Source organism: Engraulis encrasicolus, unplaced genomic scaffold (genome assembly GCF_034702125.1).
Source record: "Engraulis encrasicolus isolate BLACKSEA-1 unplaced genomic scaffold, IST_EnEncr_1.0 scaffold_123_np1212, whole genome shotgun sequence".
Taxonomy (NCBI): domain Eukaryota; kingdom Metazoa; phylum Chordata; class Actinopteri; order Clupeiformes; family Engraulidae; genus Engraulis; species Engraulis encrasicolus.
This window is the reverse complement of record NW_026944724.1, coordinates 7,391-26,667: the sequence shown is the minus strand read 5'-3', so window position 1 is coordinate 26,667 and position 19,277 is coordinate 7,391. Positions and strand designations below refer to the sequence as shown.

The 19,277-nt window shown below is 45.6% G+C and overlaps 1 protein-coding gene across 1 annotated transcript in view; it reads left to right on the top strand.

Annotated features, from left to right (window-relative positions):
* The window catches only part of LOC134442191 (uncharacterized), a gene marked incomplete at its 3' end in the record, with an annotated part of 33,959 nt that extends 20,983 nt beyond the window's left edge, over positions 1-12,976 (top strand). Inside the window, exons 7-10 of the mRNA XM_063192450.1 lie at positions 6,372-6,436; positions 7,183-7,294; positions 10,207-10,401; positions 12,764-12,976. Of these exons, the coding sequence (XP_063048520.1) occupies positions 6,372-6,436; positions 7,183-7,294; positions 10,207-10,401; positions 12,764-12,976 (585 nt within the window). The remainder of the gene's footprint in view (positions 1-6,371; positions 6,437-7,182; positions 7,295-10,206; positions 10,402-12,763) is intronic.
* Between the last annotated feature and the right edge of the window lie 6,301 nt (positions 12,977-19,277).

The following is a 19,277-nucleotide window of genomic DNA, read 5'->3' as shown; positions in this document are numbered from 1 at the left end:
CCAGTCTCTGCCGGTGGCACAGACACCTCCGGTGGCGATTCCTCTGCCGGAGACGCTCCTCCAGGAGTCACCAGTGGCAACTCTGCAGTGCTGACAGTCTCTGGGTCGGTGTCGTGACGCAGCCGCACATGGTCCTGATGCCTGCGGAACTCTCGTCCATCTGTCAGCTTGATGACGTAGGAGACGGGACCTTTCTGTGACAGGATAACCCCCGGAAGCCATTGCTGCTTGAAGTTACTGCAGAAATTCTTGACATAGACATTGTCACCTGGTTTCAGCAGTCTGTCTCTCGCATGAAGATCGTGTCTCTCCTTCTGCTTTTCTTGTTTTCTCTCCACCTTTGCTTTTAGGTCAGGGCGAAGCAGATCTAGCCTTGACTTAGGCCTACGGCCCATCAACATCTCTGCTGGTGTACGTGCAGTGGTGGTCTGTGGAGTGAGGCGATACTTGAACAGGAAACGTGAGAGTCTAGAACTCAGTGAATCACCTGTCATGCGCTTCAACCCCTCCTTCACGGTCTGTACAGCACGTTCAGCCAGTCCATTCGATGCTGGGTGAAAAGGAGCCGTGCGAATGTGACGGATTCCATTCTGCTGCATGAAGTCACTGAACAGCTCGCTTGTGAAGGTTGGGCCATTGTCACTGACCAGGGAGTCAGGTAAACCATGAACTGCAAACACTTGTCGGAGTTTCTCAATGGTTGAGGGAGCTGTTATGTTGCCCATGATGTGGCACTCTATCCACTTAGAGTGGGCGTCGACCATGACCATGAACATCTGACCCATGAAGGGCCCTGCAAAGTCCAGATGTAATCTAGACCAGGGACGGTCTGGCCACTCCCATGGATGCAAGGGAGCTGGTGGCTGACTTTTCTGATTGACCCCACACTGTTTGCACCCTTTTACCCTGTTTTCCAGGTCTAAGTCCATGCTTGGCCACCAGATGTAGGATCTTGCTAGACTTTTCATCCTAGACACCCCTGGATGTGTCTCATGCAATTCTTCCACGATCTGTGAGTGGCCTGGGGCAGGCACGACGACCCTCGACCCCCAGAAGATGCACCCATCTTGTAAACTCAGCTCAGTCTTTCTTTTCACATAAGGCCTTAACTCCTCATCCTCAATAACCGCTGGCCAGCCTTGTAACAGGTAAGTCTTTACCTTAGACATGACAGGGTCTCGCTCAGTCCATTGCTTGACCTGGGATGCTGTCACTGGTGTTTCCGACAACTTCTCTAATGAAAAGACAGTCTCTGGAGGCACATACAGTTGTGCTCATATGTTTACATACCCCAGCAGAATAAACGCTTTCTCTGCGATTTCTCACAAAATATGAAGGATTACACAAAACCTTTTTTTTCACTCATGGCTAGTGACTGGCTTAAGATATTTATTAGCAATATTCTGTGTTTACTCTTTCAAAAGCATGATCACAACCCAAACTACCCAAATGACCCTGTTCAAAAGTTTACATACCCTAGTTTCTGATGCTGAATATGGCCCTGTTTAACATCAGGGACCGCTCTAAATTGTTTGTGGTAGTTGTGGATAAGGCTCTTAATGTTCTCAGATGACAAAACAGCACATTCTTCCTGGCAGAATGGTTGTTTCCTATATCTTTGGGTGTCTTGCTGGAACCTCACATTTGAGGTTTCCCCTGAGTGGCTCAATGATGTTGAGATCAGGAGAGTGAGATGGTCGCTCAAAAACCTTCATTTTATTCTTTCTGAAGCTAATGACGGGTTGATTTGACATGATGCACTGCCACAGGTTGTGCTCCAGCTTGCCCTTTCTGAATGTCTTTGGCATTGCTAGCAGCCGTTTCCATTCCCTGAGAAATCTCTAGCGCCTTTTTGAAATCCAATTTTGGTGTTGTCTCACTCAGCAAACGGCGCTGAATTGCATCATCATTTATGCCGCATACAAGCCGGTCACGTAACATATCATCTAGCACCGCTCCGAATTCACAGTGTTGAGACAGCTGTCGAAGCTCTGCTACGAAGTTAGCCACTGACTGACCCGACTTTCTGAAGTGACTGTGGAACTTGAAACGCTGGACAATTACAGACGGTTTCGGATTGTGGTGGTCGCTAACAAGTTTGACTAAGTCTGCATATGGAATTTCACCTGGTTTCCGTGGTGTAGCCAAGTTCCGTATCAGCTTGTACGTCCTCGCCCCACACACACTCAGGAGAATCGAGCGCTTCCTAGCCTCTTCAGTAATTCCATTAGCATTGAAAAAGTGTCCCAACCTTTCCTCATACTCAGTCCAATCCTCGTCTCCCTCCACATATTCACCGACTGTCCCGAACGTTGCCATGATCTGCACAGGTCGTTGTCCTTCTCCCTGTCCTCTTTCAACAGCAACGGGCGCTCTGTTCCTCTCGACAACCCCTCGTTCCTCTGCGATAGCTGGTTCTTGTCGTTGGTCTCCACTGGTTTCACTCATAGCCAGTCTTGCCGCCTAAACTAGCTGACACATGACTAGATAACGCTAACAACAAAACAAACGGCAAAACAAACTCCAGTTTCACCTCGTCGCCAAAAATATGTGGTAACTTGTAATAAATAAACCACGAAAACACTGATGCCGAGTTTGTACTTTTATATAAGAAGGTCAATAATAAAACATACACGTTAGCGGCCTCGGAGATAACTAACACAGCTTGTCATGGGAACGTAGTCTTCCACTCTGAGATACAACACAGACTGCACTGGGTAATACTGCACCTCCAAACATTCCATGGTCATCAAGCGCCACCTATTGGTAGTAACTGAATATTGCCCTTATACATCATTACAACAGAGCGAACCCCAACATTTACGCTACCAGTAAACAGTTCAGATTGGAGCTCAATTCGGTGAAGTGGGACTGTCACTGACCCCATTTCAAACCCACGAACTAGAACACTAGTCCCAGTTTTAGTGTCTTCCGACAACGGCAAAACCCCACCCAGGAGAAACGATAACGCAGCCCCAGTATCGCGCAGGACACGCACTGGCACTCGGTCCTTACTACCAGGCAGCGAAACAAGACCGTCACTCATAAAGGGTTCATACCCAGATTTAAGCTCAGTTTCGAGCGAGAGCGCAGAGGAGGAAGGAGACGTTTTAATTAATCCCACACCCAAAGGCTTGGGGTTAGATTTAGAATGTTTTTTCTTTAACAGTCAGCAACCAAGTGGTCAGGCCTCTTACAGTAATGACAGGTAGGCTGGTCACTAGACACAGGCTTAGACTGAACAAAACGGGCATTGTCCCTTACGGCCACACGGTGTCAACGCGTAATCGTCAGCTAATATCGCAGCTTGGTGCAGAGTCTTAACTTCGCGTTCGTGAAGGAAAGTGGTCACAGCAGGAGGAAGACAGTTTTTAAATTCTTCAACAAGCATCAGCTCGCGAAGCTGTGCATGGGTCTTTGACTCACTGGCTGTGCACCATCTATCAAATAGTAACTCTTTTTCGCGTGCGAATTCAACATATGTTTGTTGGTCTGACTTTTTGGAACGTCTGAACTTAAGTCTGTACGCCTCCGGGACGAGTTGATAACCGTTCAAGATAGCCTTTTTAACCGCATCATAATCAGCACTGTGATCAAGTGAAACAAAGATCTGCTGCGCGTGTCCTGTCAAAACTGATTGGATTAACAGCGGCCAAACCTCCTTGGGCCAACGAAGGGTGCGCGCAATTTTTTCGAAGTGGGGAAAGAAATTATCCACATCCTTCTCTACAAACGGTGGCACAAGCTTAATGTGCTTAGTCACATCAAATGAAGCTGATGCCAGATCAATGCCACCGCTTGTAGCCTCGCGTTCTAGTGTATTTAAGCGAGCCTGCTGTTCCGAAATCTTTAGTTTAAGCTCCTCGCGTTGAAGGTCTAACTCTTTTTCCTTAATTGTGAGCTCTTTTAATTTAATGGCTTCAGCCAAATCTGCAGAAGGTAAAACGCCCTTCTCAATCAAAACGGGATGCAAAACCGATTTAACAGAGCTCTTAAGACGTTTCTCCGAAGCGCTTAGTTGGATCTCATAATGCTGAGCGACTTCGATAAGTTGATCCTTTGTGAGACTATGAAAAGCCTCCTCAGTGGGATCCTCAGCAAACGTTTCCGCTGCTGACGTCATGGTAAACAAAATGCACTCTCACCGGCTGCACAGTGAGAGACATACAAAACAAAAGTAGTAAAAAAAAAAAATCCCCAAACGACTACAGCTCTCCCCCTCGAAAATGGTGCTCCACAACTAAACGACTTAACGGTGAGGCTGAAGTTAGACGACAAAAGGGCACTAACCCGACAAAAACAGCCAAAGTCTAACCAGATACCAAACCCCACCGTAGCACTGGAAACATATCCCAGTGCAAATACACAAAAGCAATTGGTAAGGCACAAACCAGCGTGATGTGCGTGACACTGTAACCTCAACTCTAAACTGAAACAAAAACTTACCTAATACTATACCTGACCACTAGTCTTCTGGTGGTTCCCCTAAAAGGCGTACTTTAACCGCTAAACTCGAGGGGTGAGTGATGCCACCCCCGAAGCGGGCCTACTAGAGGCTACCACCGAAAATAATAAATTAAAATAAAAAAGTGGTGGGCTCTGTGCCCACCCGGCGGCTTACTAGATACAGTGCCACACACACACACAACCAGTTGGACGAAGTGCAACTTACCGTTTGCATACTACAAGGGTGCCTAAATCTCCCAACAAAAAGGATTTTTTTTTAATTTGGCAAAAGGGTTGAGAAATGGACGAGGCCCCAAATGTTACAAACTGTTTAAAATGTAACCATTTGGTGGACAGAATGAGGTCCAGGCACTCGTTGAGTCTAGGGGGTTTTATTTATAATTCAAAAGTAACATGATAAATGAACAAAAGGGAGCCACAGATGCACCATGGAGCCCAGGGGAGAGAGAGCAAGCCAGGCTGCCACCCTGGCTTAAATGGAAGGAAGGGGATGGGCTCCATTGGCAGCACCTGTGGAGAAGGAAACAAAGAGGCAGCAACATAAAGGTAAATGGGGACGGTGTCCCCCTAGTGGTGGGAGGCCGTAACAGGGGGCCCTAGGCTGCAGCCATATCTAGCCTGTGGGGGCCCTAGGCTGCAGTATCTAGCCTGTGGGGGCCCTAGGCTGCAGTATCTAGCCTGTGGGGGCCCTAGGCTGCAGTATCTAGCCTTAATCCGGCCTTGTGTGTGTCCATTAACTAAAGCGAGCCGTGAAGGAAAATAAAATGCACTTTGTACCAGCTGTTCTTTCATCCATGCACACACACACACACACACACACACACACACACACACACACACACACACACACACACACACAACACACACACACACACACACACACATAATCTTAGGCCAAACTGTTCTCCCCCCCTCCCCTCCTGTTTCCATCTTTCTCTCTCTCTCTGGCTGTCTGTTTATGTGTTGCCAAAGCCATTTATCAAAAAACATTGAAATATCTGGAATTGGAATCAGATAAATATATCATTGCATGGAATCTCTCTCTCTCTCTCTCTCTCTCTCTCTCTCTCTCTCTCTCTCTCCCCATCTCTCTCTCTTTCTCTCTTCATCTCTCTCTTTTTCTCTCTCTTTCTCTCTCTCTCTCGCTCTCTCTCCCCATCCCTCTCTCTCACTCTCTCTCCCCATCTCTCTCTCTCCATCTNTCTCCCTCTCCTTCTCATTCTCTCTCATTCCCTCTCTTTCTCTTTCTCTCCTTCTCTCTTTATTTTTATCTCTCTCTCTCCATCACCATCTCTTTCCATCTCTCTCTCTCTCCTCTCTCTCTTAATCTCTCTCCTCTCTCTCTCCATCTCTCTCTCTCCCTCCATCTCTCTCCTCCCTCCTTCTCTCTCTCTCCATCTCTCTCTCTCTCCATCTCTCTCTCTCTCTCTCCATCTCTCTCTCTCTACATCTCTCCTCCTCTCTCTCTCCCTTTCTCTCTCTCCATCTCCATCTCTCACTCTTTCTTTCTCTCTCTCTCCCTCCATCTCTGTGTCTCTCTCACACGTCTTCCATCTCTCCATCTCTCTCCTCCTCTCTCTCTCTCTCTCCATCTCTCTCTCCATCCCTCTCTCTCTATCTCTCTCTCTCTCTCTCTCTCTCTCTCTCTCTCTCTCTCTCTCTCTCTGTCTTTCTCTCTCAATCTCGCTCCCTCTCCATCTCTCTCCTCCCTCCATCTCTCTCTCTCTCTCTCCATCTCTCTATCTCTCCTCTCTCCTTTTCTCTCTCTTCATCTCTTTCTCTCCATCTCCATCTCTCTCTCCATCACCATCTCCATCTCTTTATCTCTCTCTCTCTCCTCTCTCACTCCGTCTCTCTCTCTCTCTCTCTCCTCCCTCCATCTCTCTCTCTCTTTCTGTCTTTAGTTCCGTCCACTTCTCCTCTGGTCTGGAGCTTCATGGAGGCGGAGCGTGTTACTCTACTGTGGAAGGTGAAAACGCACACACACACACACACACACACACGCACGCATACATGTGCTCGCACTCTCTCTCTCTCACACACACACACACATTGTTCATGAAGATCATGTTTTGGAAATAAACTGCACTATTAACCCCTTAGCGCAGCACTATGGCTCTCAGTAATGTCATGATGTAGTTGGGCATTTTCAGCAAGTGAATAGGCTACAATGACATACTGAGAATGTAATGAGAAGTAATACTTCATAGCAATCAATGAAAGTACCAAGCCCCCACACTGGCTACATTCAAAAAGCACATGAGATCCTATTTATTCACTGAGGCCTGTGGTCCTTAAACCCCCCCCCACCTCCACTTCTACCCACTCCTCTATTCCCTATTATTTTGTAAAGCGTCCTTGGGTGACTTGAAAGGCACTATATTTTAAAACAAGTCGGTAACACTTTATTTTAGGGATACATCTATTAGCACTAATACATACAATGTTAATGCCTGCATAAGTAACTTATAAGGCATGTACTAAGCAAATGCTAAGGCCTACTAGGTCCTTACTAAGGTTAAATTGGTAATAAATCCCTTATTGTGCATGAATAAGACATTTGCGAATACATGCCTAACAAATGTTTGATTTTGCTTTGTACATGCCTTACAAGTTACTTATACAGGCATATTGTATGTATTAGTGCTAATAGATGTATCCCTAAAATAAAGTGTTACCACTAAGTCATTATTATTATCATTATTATTTCGCCAGGCTCCATCACGGCCTAATGGGCGCATAGTGAACTACAGTGTGGCGTGCCAGGATCTCCACAGCAGCAAGCTGGACCATAGCAAGAACAAAGATGCTGATGCTGATGCTGATGGTGAGGGTGAGGGTGATGGTGAGGGTGATGCTGATGCTGATGCTGATGGTGAGGGTGAGGGTGATGGTGAGCATTTTTTTTGTATTATTTTTTTTATTATTATTATCGTTGTTCATTTAGGTAAAGGTTTCTTTTACAGTACAGCAATTACTGTGTATTTTTTGGGTAACAACAGGGAAACAGAGAGAAGTTACACGGTATCTAACAGGTGACGTTTCTCGGTTACCCTGTTGTTATACAGTACACAGTAAGCGTGCGATCACACAGACCGCAGGTTTTACAGTAGGAGGCGGATGTGTGTTATTGTTTCAATGAAAATGAGCGGATTACGCGTTTAATATCAGCGCAAGGTGGGTTGCGGATTCTCCGCCTCTCCGCGCCGGGCGGATCGAGTTGAAAAAAGTTCAACTCAAGGCGGAAAACCCGCGGCGGATTTCCAGATGTTCGATAGGAGACCGTTATCAACATTCATATCAGATTCACTGTCCAACGTTAGGAGAGCAAGAAAAGAGCTCGTCTTCTATTCATTTTACATAGATGAATGGACAAAGCATTTTGTGTAGGCCTATGTTTTCACAGCATGTAATGGCACAACACCATCGATTAGGCTGCGAGTGACAGTTGAGTCGTTACGTTGCCTAGTCACCGCATTCGAATGGGCAGTGGATCCGCGCTTGGTGTGGTCACTTCTGATTAATCAGCTGGACGCGCATCGCAGATTGTAGGCAGAAATCCGCTGTCTGTGTGATCGCGCCCTAATAAGGGGACTATAAAAGAAGGCGTTACCATTGATTGACTGGTTAATGCTGACAAGCTCATTTGCACAAAGAGACACTGTGCCAACATTGACACAGAAAAAGCCTTCAAAGCCTTGGTATTAGGTTGGATATTGTAGTTACTGCAAATTTGACATAGCAATATCTCTAAGGCTTTGTCACAAGATAAAGGAGGTGTTATGAAGACCATTTTCAGTCTAAACTCATTTTTTACAAAACATGTAGTCGATGCACTTTACCTTTGTACAGCAGTCCAGTTTAGAAAAAGTGTCATATGTAAGTAAGTAGCCTTATTGCTCGTAAACAGTCGCAAGAAAACAGTAATACAAAATGCCATTTTTTTGGTCATGGTTGCGCTTCGATGGGCCAACAGTGTGTTACCAGCTAACGATGTCTTGTCAGATTAATAATAATAATAATAATAATAATTGTATTTGTATAGCACTGTGTCATACAAGGCATGTAACTCAAAGTGCTTAACAAATGGGAAAAAACATTGTTAGAGATAGAATTAAAAGGAGAGGAGAGATAGATTTAAAAGGAGAGGTATAGAGGAGAGGCAGAAAAAGCAGGAAGGCAGAGGAAGAAGAGATAGACAGAGAATGTAGAGTCATAAGGTCAACGTAGGTTAGGACCAGGATTCTTAGATGTGTAAGGTCCATAGTGGCTGGGCCTATCATAAGTCATAGATAGTCACACAGAGATTGGGCGCTCAGGTGCGGCCCCTGGTGGCGTCAGGGGTGAGGAAAAACTCCCTTTCGCTTGATTCATAGTTTGTGAGGGGGAAAAAAAAGCTCAGTGAGGTCTGAGAAAAAAGACCCCCTGTAGTCAGGAAGAAACCTCAGGCAGAGACCAGCGGCCACCTAGGGGAGCCCCCTGCCAGGGCTGGATTGCGAGTAGTAAGGGCGCTGCGGCGGCTGGGACACTATGACGTCTTGGCAGTTAGGAGTTGGCAAGGATGAAGAGGTGGGTCTTCAGCTGCTTCTTAAAGGAGTCGACGGAGGTGGCTGATCGGATCTCGATGGGGAGGGTGTTCCATCTCTTGGGCGCATAGCAGGCAAACGCGGCGTCGCCAATCTTCTTCTGCGGGGGGGTGGGGGTCCTTAGCAGCTTGGCATCAGTGGACCTGAGAGCTCGAGCAGGGGCATAAAAAGAGAGCATGTCTGAGATATAGCTAGGGGCAAGTCCATTTAATGCTTTAAATACTGTGAGCAGAATCTTAAAGTCGATTCTGTATGAGACAGGTAACCAGTGCAGGTCTGCCAAGACAGGAGAGATGTGCTCTCTCATTCTGGTTCTTGTTAGGATTCTTGCCGCAGAATTTTGAATGAGTTGCAATTTGTCAATTAATTTTTTTGGGAGACCAGAGAAAAGAGCATTGCAGTAGTCTATCCTACTGGTGACAAAGGCATGAATAAGTTTCTCAGCGTCTTGTCGGGGGGCCAAGCCGCGCACTTTGTTGACATTTCTAAGATGGAAAAAAGCAGATTTTGTTATCTTGTTGATGTGAGGCTCAAAGCTCAAATCCGAGTCTATGACCACACCTAGGCTAGTAACCTTATCTTTAATGTGTATGCTTAGGTCACCTAGGCTTGAGTGGAGTTTTGCACGTTTTTTCTTAGGCCCAATGAGCAACACTTCAGTTTTATCTTCATTTAATTTTAGGAAGTTACTGTTCATCCAATCTGTAATGGCAGACATGCATTTAGTCAAGGCATGAATGGCAGTGGTTTGGCTAGGCTCGACAGAGATATATAGTTGAGTGTCATCGGCATAGCTATGAAAATCAACATTGTGCTCTCTGATGATGGAGCCCAGGGGCAACATATAGAGAGAGAAGAGGAGAGGGCCCAAGCCAAAGATTGATTCATTGATTTAATTGATTGATGCTTACAAGCTCTTCTGCACAAAGAGGCTACAGTTTAGAAACAAGTCATAAGGTTTCTTGCAGATAAACAGTCGCAAATAAAATGTTATACCTCTTAGGTCAGTCGGTGGCATGTGAACATGTGAACTTAAAAAAGCAATGGGTGGAGGCAGCCATGTTGCTAAGGGCAAAACATTGGGCAGAGGCAGCCATGTTGCTAAGGGCAAAACAATGTTATTTTGAAGTACAGCTTATTTTGTCATCTACAGGACGCCTCAGCGGTTGTGCTGCGATGGGCCAACGGTGTCTTGGGTCGGCATGGCAACAGCTACAGCTGTCTTGCCCGATGTCCTTACCCTCCGCAAACACACTCGGCGGCCGCCCGGGTGAATGTGTGTGCTCCGTACGAGCTTCCAACTCGGCCGGGGCGTCACCAAGTGGATATGTCATCGTGGGATCAGAAGGTGAGAGAGACAGCTTCTATTGCTAGTTTTTTATTGCTAGTTTTTTTTCATAATTAGGCCATCAATTGTTATAGGCCACCAATAGGCCATCAATAGGCCACCAATAGGCCATCAATAGGCCACCAATAGGCCATCAATAGGCCAACAATAGGCCATCAATAGGCCATCAATAGGACACCAATCGGCCACCAATAGTCCACCTATAGGCCATCAATAGACAATCAATAGGCCACCAATAGGCCATCAATAGGCCATCAATAGGCCACCAATAGTCCATCAATAGGCCATCAATAGGCCATCAATAGGCCACCAATAGGCCATCAATAGGCCACCAATAGGCCATCAATAGTCCACCAATAGGCCATCAATAGGCCATCAATAGGCCACCAATAGGCCATCAATAGGCCTGTCGCTAGTTTCTTTCATAATTAGTTTGTCTGCTAATATTGCTAGGAATCCAAAGGACAGCTAATACATCTATTAGCTTGAAGGAACAACACCGGAGCAGCACAGATGTAATTCAAGAAGGAACAACACCGGAGCAGCACAGATGTAATTCTTTGTGTTTTTTTTTAATTCAAGTGCGCAACATGACTAACGTTTCGATGGTTAGACCATCTTCATCTTCATTCAGAGTCCATAAGAAGATAGTCTAACCATCGAAACGTTAGTCATGTTGCGCACTTGAATAAAAAACACAAAGAATTACATCTGTGCTGCTCCGGTGTTGTACTTCAAGTGAAGATTTCCTGCCTCTCTCCCGTCGATGCACCAGATGATAAAGCAGAAGCGCGAGGAACTACCCTGTTGTTTGTACATCTATTAGCTGTTAGCTGTTAGCCTGTGGATTTTTTTATGCAATGTCCCTTTTGACCGCGACCCCCCTTCAGTACCTCCCTGACCCCCCTTCACTACCTCCACGACCCCCCTTCAGAACCTCCGCGACCCCCCTTCAGTAGCTCCGCGACCACCCCTTCAGTACCTCCGCGACCCCCCTTCAGTACCTCTGCGACCACCTAGGGGTCCTGACCCCCACGTTGGGAACCACTGGTCCCTTAACACATTAGCCTACCAGCCTTTGCTTGGAAATGTTAGCGCTTGAATCCCAGCCATACCTGTAGTCTACAAAAAACTGGTTTGGGATTCAACCGATATCATTCCAAACAAAAGGTTGGCACGCAATGTGTTAAGGCAGTGTTTCTCAAACTTTTCCTGCCATTCCCCCCTTCAGAGGAAGGGTGTCTGTCTGCGCCCCCCTCGAGCAAAATGGTTACGAAAATACAAATAAATAGGCCTTCGTAAAGTTTATTAGAGCCTAATATACACGTATATGCCTATGATGTTCTGTAAATATTAGTGAATAAATTAATGAATATATTGTGATTGTAAAGTGAATGTGTTGACTTAATGGCAAAGCAGAAAAGTATTAAAAAAGAAAAACCTTCTGACTTCACGCGCCCCCCCCTCCAATACCTCCGCGCCCCCCTAGGGGGGCTTCCGCCCCACTTTGAAAGGGACCATTTCCTGTAAAGAGAAAGTTCGGGTGCGCTCACCTTTCTGCCAGGTAGCCTACAGTACCTGTAGGTCATGTGATATAAGTCAACTCAGACCATTGTTCTCATTGCCTGAGGAAGATCCCTGTGTTGGATCGAAACGTTGTGTTTGGAGGTAGGGTGCGCACATCCACAGGTAGTTGTCCAGGTGCCAGACAAAGGTAGTAGGTAGTCTGATGAAGCGGTCCGCACACTGGGTATTAACAATAATATTTATTTCATTTAAACACACGGCAACGTTTTGATCCAACAGAGGGATCTTCCTTAGTCCTTTATATATATATATGTACATATATACATGTGTTTAAATGAAATAAAGTATTTTTGGAGTTAATACACAGTGTGCAGACCGCTTCATCACTAGGGCTGGGTATCGCAGCCATGTTCCTGTATGGATTCGATTTCGATTCTTAGGGCTTTGAATCGATTAATCACGATTCAATTCGACTCGATTGGATTCATTCTGAATCGATTCAATCCGTTCCCTTCTTGGTGCCAGGATTTCCCCCAAAAGATGCTGTTGCCTATTTTTAGATAAAAATGTCAAAGGGCTGTGGCTTGACAGTGTTAACACATTGCTAATTTGTAATAAGAAGGCCTAGGCCTAATTGACTAATACCTAGTGAGTATTTTCCATAGACCTAAATTAAACAAAAAGAACAAAAAGAAAAAGAATCAAATAATCGATTTTGTGCCCTGTGAATCGATTATGTGAATTTCAATTCGATTCGATTCGATCGATTAACTCGATTATTTTACCCAGCCCTATTCATCACACTACCATTTCCTGTAAACCCTCCAACCTCCAGGCTCCAGAGGACCGCCCCTGTCCTCCCTGCACTTCACCCCACTCGGGGATCACCAACTGGGGCTGCGCTGGAGCCTTGGCCTGGGTGGAGGTCCCGAGGAGGTGGAGGGGGTGCAGGGCTTTATAGTCCAGTGGTCATCGGAGTACCCTACCACACCAGAGAGCCTGTACTGGGACTGGGTGAATGGGTCATCCAGGGACTACGTCATCAGAGGTAGGAACTACAAGAAAATGGCCCATTTGTAGTCTTTTCTCCCATTGAAACCCCTTTGTAAGATGTGGCTATTGAACTACAAAAATGGCATCTACGGGTTAGCCTAGTGTGTAGTCTTTACTCCCATTGAAACCCCTTTGTAAGATGTGGCTTTTGAACTACAAAAATGGCCTCGTTTTATCCCCCTGAAACCTATTACAATATGCGGATATTGAACTGAAAAAAAAATGTTGCTCATTATTTTGTAGCTTCTTTTGTAGTTGAAGTGTGTCCTGATGGTGGCGTTGAAAAATGTTGGCCCTCTTTATCAAGAAAGTTGCCCATCCCTGGTTTAGGCAGTCTTGAATGTACAGGGGTTGGACAAAATAACTGAGACACCTGTCATTTTAGTGTGGGAAGTTTTATGGGTCAAGTGGTCCAGCCTGTTGGCCAATCTTCATTAATGGCACATTGCACCAGTAGAGTGAAGTGTGAAGGTTCAATTAGCAGGGTAAGAGCACAGTTTTACTCAAAATTTCGCAATGCACACAACATTATGGGTGACTTGTCAGAGTTAAAAAATATAGACATTTTTAGTACGTGTTTAGCTGTTGCATCTTTGACCGAGACAGCAAGTCTTTGTGATGTATCAAGAGCAGTGTTGGGCAAGTTACTTTGAAAAAGTAACTAGTTACTAGTTACTAGTTACTTCTCCAAAAAAGTAACTGAGTTACTTCCTGGGTTACTCCGGTATCAAAGTAACTAGTTACCAGTAAAAGTAACTATTGCGTTACTCGCCCCCCCGACCATGTTTCATAAACCACATAGAGAAGGACGGTAAAGACAAGTGACGTTACAAACAATTTATTGCAACATAATAAACCAAAGCCACTGGATGGACAATATATATTTTTTTAAATAAAAGAAAATAACACATTTTAATAGTCTTATTTAAATTCAACTGAAAATGTGCATGTTAAATCCAACTTTAAATTACTACTAAATGTAGTATTTACATTTTAATTATTACTAAATGCTACCCTTTCAAACAAGACTACGATTACGTCATTTTGTAGTTCACAGAGTCGTGAAGCAGTAAAAGACGCGACCTGTGACGCGACCACAAAATGCGGAAGTAGCCACTTTGCGTCTTTGTCTCGAAGCGTGCGAGTTGAGTTTGTGTTGTTATCAGCGAACTATCAGCGAGCTATTTCATCGTGGTTAGTGAGAAGTTGAATCATGATGAAGTTCTGAGCATGTTATTTACCTATTCTGACTCTGAAGGACCGTTTTTATCTCACGAGGAGGATAATGATCGGACGAGCACTCTTTGTTTACCGCGGCGAAACTTCCGAAGGCAGTGATGCCGACATGCGAAGCAAGGATGTTCTCTAAGCACACACACACATTTAAACTCACTCGGTGACTTTATCCTATCTCAAGTGAGTCGGTGGTAGTGGCGAATGCAGTCGTAGTGTCCATACAGGTATTGGTGGAGGAATTAGGGGTGAGAGAAGTGGGTCTGGTAATGTTAGCTTGCGCTCCCTCCATTCAGCCCCGGTGATGCGGATAGCCACCTATCCGGACGCAAACGCAATAATCCTGGGATCAGACAAACACTGTTCACCAAGCAGCACACACGCACTCATTCTGTCCCTCTTTCTGACTTCTACTGGGTGAATGGCAGCGGCGAACGTGGCCATATGACCGTATGGAGAGGTTTGGTAATAGAACGCACGGTGACGACGCATAGCTACCCTAAAACAGTAACGTGCAGTAACGGAGTGTATGAAATTGTAACGCCGTTATACTGACAGTAAGAATAATTAGTTAGATTACCCGTTACTGAAAAATGTAACGGCGTTAGTAACGCCGTTTATTTAAACGCCGTTATTCCCAACACTGATCAAGAGCCACAGTATCCAAGGTGATGTCTGCATACCACCAAGGAGGATGAACCACATCCAGCAGGATTAACTGTGGACACAAGAGGAACTAAATGATACTAAAATGACAGGTGTCTCAGTTATTTTGTCCACCCCCTGTATATACTGTATATTCATGCCTTTGCAACGCACACAACATGATGGGTGACATGTCAGAGTTAAAAAGGAGAAATTCTGTGTAACTGTTGCATTTTTGACCGAGACAGCAAGTCTTTGTGATGTATCAAGAGCCACAGTATCCAAGGTAATGTCTGCATACCACCAAGATGAACCACATCCAACAGGAGTAACTGTGGACGCAGGAGGATCTAAATTACACTAAAATGACAGGTGTCTCAATTATTTTGTCTTCCCCCTGTATGTCTAGTAGAATCACACTACAGGGAATGGAAATGTAACCTCAGCGTGATTATTTTGAAGAAAAGCCCCACTACACTCTCAGGGTGATTATTTTGAAGAAAAGCCACACCACACTCTCAGGGTGATTATTTTGAAGAAAAGCCACACCACACTCTCAGGGTGATTATTTTGAAGAAAAGCCACGCTCTCAGGGTGATTATTTTGAAGAAAAGCCCCACTACACTCTCAGGGTGATTATTTTGAAGAAAAGCCACACTACACTCTCAGGGTGATTATTTTGAAGAAAAGCCCCACTACACTCTCAGGGTGATTATTTTGAAGAAAAGCCACACTACACTCTCAGGGTGATTATTTTGAAGAAAAGCCACACTACACTCTCAGGGTGATTATTTTGAAGAAAAGCCACACCACACTCTCAGGGTGATTATTTTGAAGAAAAGCCACACCACACTCTCAGCGTGATTATTTTGAAGAAAAGCCCCACTACACTCTCAGGGTGATTATTTTGAAGAAAAGCCACACTACACTCTCAGGGTGATTATTTTGAAGAAAAGCCACGCTCTCAGGGTGATTATTTTGAAGAAAAGCCCCACTACACTCTCAGGGTGATTATTTTGAAGAAAAGCCACACTACACTCTCAGGGTGATTATTTTGAAGAAAAGCCACGCTCTCAGGGTGATTATTTTGAAGAAAAGCCACACCACACTCTCAGGGTGATTATTTTGAAGAAAAGCCACACCACACTCTCAGGGTGATTATTTTGAAGAAAAGCCACGCTCTCAGGGTGATTATTTTGAAGAAAAGCCCCACTACACTCTCAGGGTGATTATTTTGAAGAAAAGCCACACCACACTCTCAGGGTGATTATTTTGAAGAAAAGCCACGCTCTCAGGGTGATTATTTTGAAGAAAAGCCACGCTCTCAGGGTGATTATTTTGAAGAAAAGCCAAACTCTCAGGTGTGATTCTTGTATTTGATGTTAGTGGGTTGCAGGGATGTAGTGGGCGCGGTACGCGGGGGTACGCTTAGGATGGCCTTGTGCGGGTAAACATGGCATTTAGCAGAAAAACACGCCCAATTTTTGCCATATAAATCAATAGAATTGGGCGGGATTTGGTGCTTCTTTGGGCTGGAAATCATCATCCTCACCTGGCAACCTTTGTCACCGTCTATGTAATGTCACCATATCTGCCTTTGGAAGGGGGTCATACAGCAACCTGTAGCCTGGGGAATTCCAAAGTGTTGGGCCAACAACAGTAAATGCCCTGTCGCCCATTGATGCCTTCCTTCAGAGCTGCTGTGTGAATATGAGAATGTGTGTGTGTATATGACAACACTTTGAGTCAACTGTATAGCTGTGATATTGTGCCATATATTAAAAAACACATGCTGTTGTTTTATGATGTTATGATGATTCATGCACACTGAAGGTTGTGACTGGAAATGTTGCTTTTTTATGAAGTGAAGTAAAGTCATTTTATTTCACTGTTTTTATGAAAGGTAGTAGTGACTGGAAACAGGGGTGGGCAGGGCCTGATTAATGCACAGGCTAGATAAGGCTGCAGCCTAGGGCCCCCACAGGCTAGATATGGCTGCAGCCTAGGGCCCCCACCACAGGCTAGATATGGCTGCAGCCTAGGGCCCCCACAGGCTAGATATGGCTGCAGCCTAGGGCCCCCACCACAGGCTAGATATGGCTGCAGCCTAGGGCCCCCACAGGCTAGATATGGCTGCAGCCTAGGGGCCCCACAGGCTAGATATGGCTGCAGCCTAGGGCCCCCACAGGCTAGATATGGCTACAGCCTAGGGCCCCCACAGGCTAGATATGGCTGCAGCCTAGGGCCCCCACAGGCTAGATATGGCTGCAGCCTAGGGCCCCCATAGGCTAGATATGGCTGCAGCCTAGGGCCCCCACCACAGGCTAGATATGGCTGCAGCCTAGGGCCCCCACAGGCTAGATATGGCTGCAGCCTAGGGCCCCCACCACAGGCTAGATATGGCTGCAGCCTAGGGCCCCCACAGGCTAGATATGGCTGCAGCCTACAGCCTTCCCGGGGGCCCCACAACAACCTGTAGCCTAGGGGCCCCGGGCTATCTTAATCCGGCCCTGGGGGTGGGGTAGGACCCAGGGCAAAGCCACCTGAATACATACAATGTAATGCATTTCGCGCCCCCCCCCCCCCCCTGGGCCCAGGACAACCGGCCCCTTTGTCCCCCCGATGTCAGCTTCCCCGGGGGGGGGGGGGATTGAATCAGGTGGGGATTCGAACCTGGGCCTCCATGGGGATGACTCGGTCATATACGGTCAAATACTGTAGTGCAGGCATCACCAACGTTGTGCCCGCGGGCGGCAGGTAGCCCTCCAGGACCTTATGATGTGCCCACCAAGGATGTTAGTAAACAGTGATGACTACAAGATTTTGGTCACAGTTAATGTTTTTCTTATTAGTATGCTTGCCAGCGGCAAGCATACTATTGTTATTGTACCGTTTACGGCTTATTAATTTTCTTCTTTCCTCTACAATCCATTCGTTTTGAAGAACCGATTAAGATAGCAAATCCGTTCAAAGACCGAAACGTTCGGCTCGGTCAGACGCACAGGTTTTGTATTTTTCACGGGGGTGCCTCGAACTCTCTAGCGCCACCAACAGGAAAACGGTAACTTTTGAACCGTAGGTCCAATTTTCAAAAACTTGGCATCCCTGGAATCCTTGGACTGAGACGAATCCAACGCACCCTATGACGTCATTTTCCGCCTGGATAGTTTTCCCGCCATTTTGAATTTTGTAAAAATCAATAAAAATGGCGCCCCGCCCACAATTTATGGCGGATTGTCCCGAAAATTTACACAGAGCATGTTCTGAATCAGATACATCTACTCTAAAAGTTGCGGAGCGATTGATTTAACCGTCTTCGAACAGGAACCAATCGAATTTGCCGGCGAGGACGCCAAACAGGAAGTGAGCTCATATCTCGGCAACGCCTACTCGTATCACAACAAAAATCACTACACATTATCCTCACTATAGCCAGGGACTACATACCAATTTTCGTGAAAATTGGAACATGGGGGGCGCCACAATTAGTGAAAATGTGTTTACACCTCATGTTGAAGTCGCCAAACAGGAAGTTAGCTCATATCTCGGTAACAACATGTCAGATCACAACTTAATTTGATACACATGATCGACATCACCCCTAGAGGTGAAATGACAAACTGGAGGATAATTGGCCACTGGGGGGCGCCACAATTGACGAAACTGTGTTTTGGCCATATTGAAGAGGCAAAACAGGAAGTTAGCTCATATTTCGGAAACGCCCATATGTATTACAACCAAAATGGTATTCACATTATCCTTGGACCAAGCCGAATCCAACGCACCCTTTGACAAAATTTTGGACCTCGGAAAGTTTTCCTGCAATTTGAATGTTGTAAAAATCAATAAAAATGACGCCCCTCCCACATTTTTTTTGAGAGTGTCCCGAAAATGTTATCAGATCATGTTCAGACTGAGATACAGCTACCCTGAAAGTTACAAACTGATTTCTTGAACCGTCTTTGAACAGGAGCCAATCAAATTTGGCTGCGAAGACGTTAAACAGGAAGTGAGCTCATATCTCAGCAACGGCTACTCGTATCACAACAAAAATGAGTAGACATTATCTTCACTATAGACAAAGGCTACATACCATTTTTTGTGAAAATTGGCCCCTGGGGGGCGCCACAATTAGCAAAATTGTTTTAGGTCAATATCAGCCCCATTTACACTATGGGCCAATGGCCTCAATGTATTGGCCCAGGAACTTCAGCCAAGTAATTCAAAGCTATTTGATGCTATTACCTTAGCCCAAAGGGTGCACAACAAAGATATGCAAGTGTACAATATGGTGTCCAGGGGGTGGTACACCAAAAAAACATGTTTTTGACTTTTTGACTCTTATGGGGTGTTTGTGTTAGATTGCGTGTGTTAGATTGTGTGTGTGTGTGTGTGTGTGTGTGTGTGTGTGTGTGTGT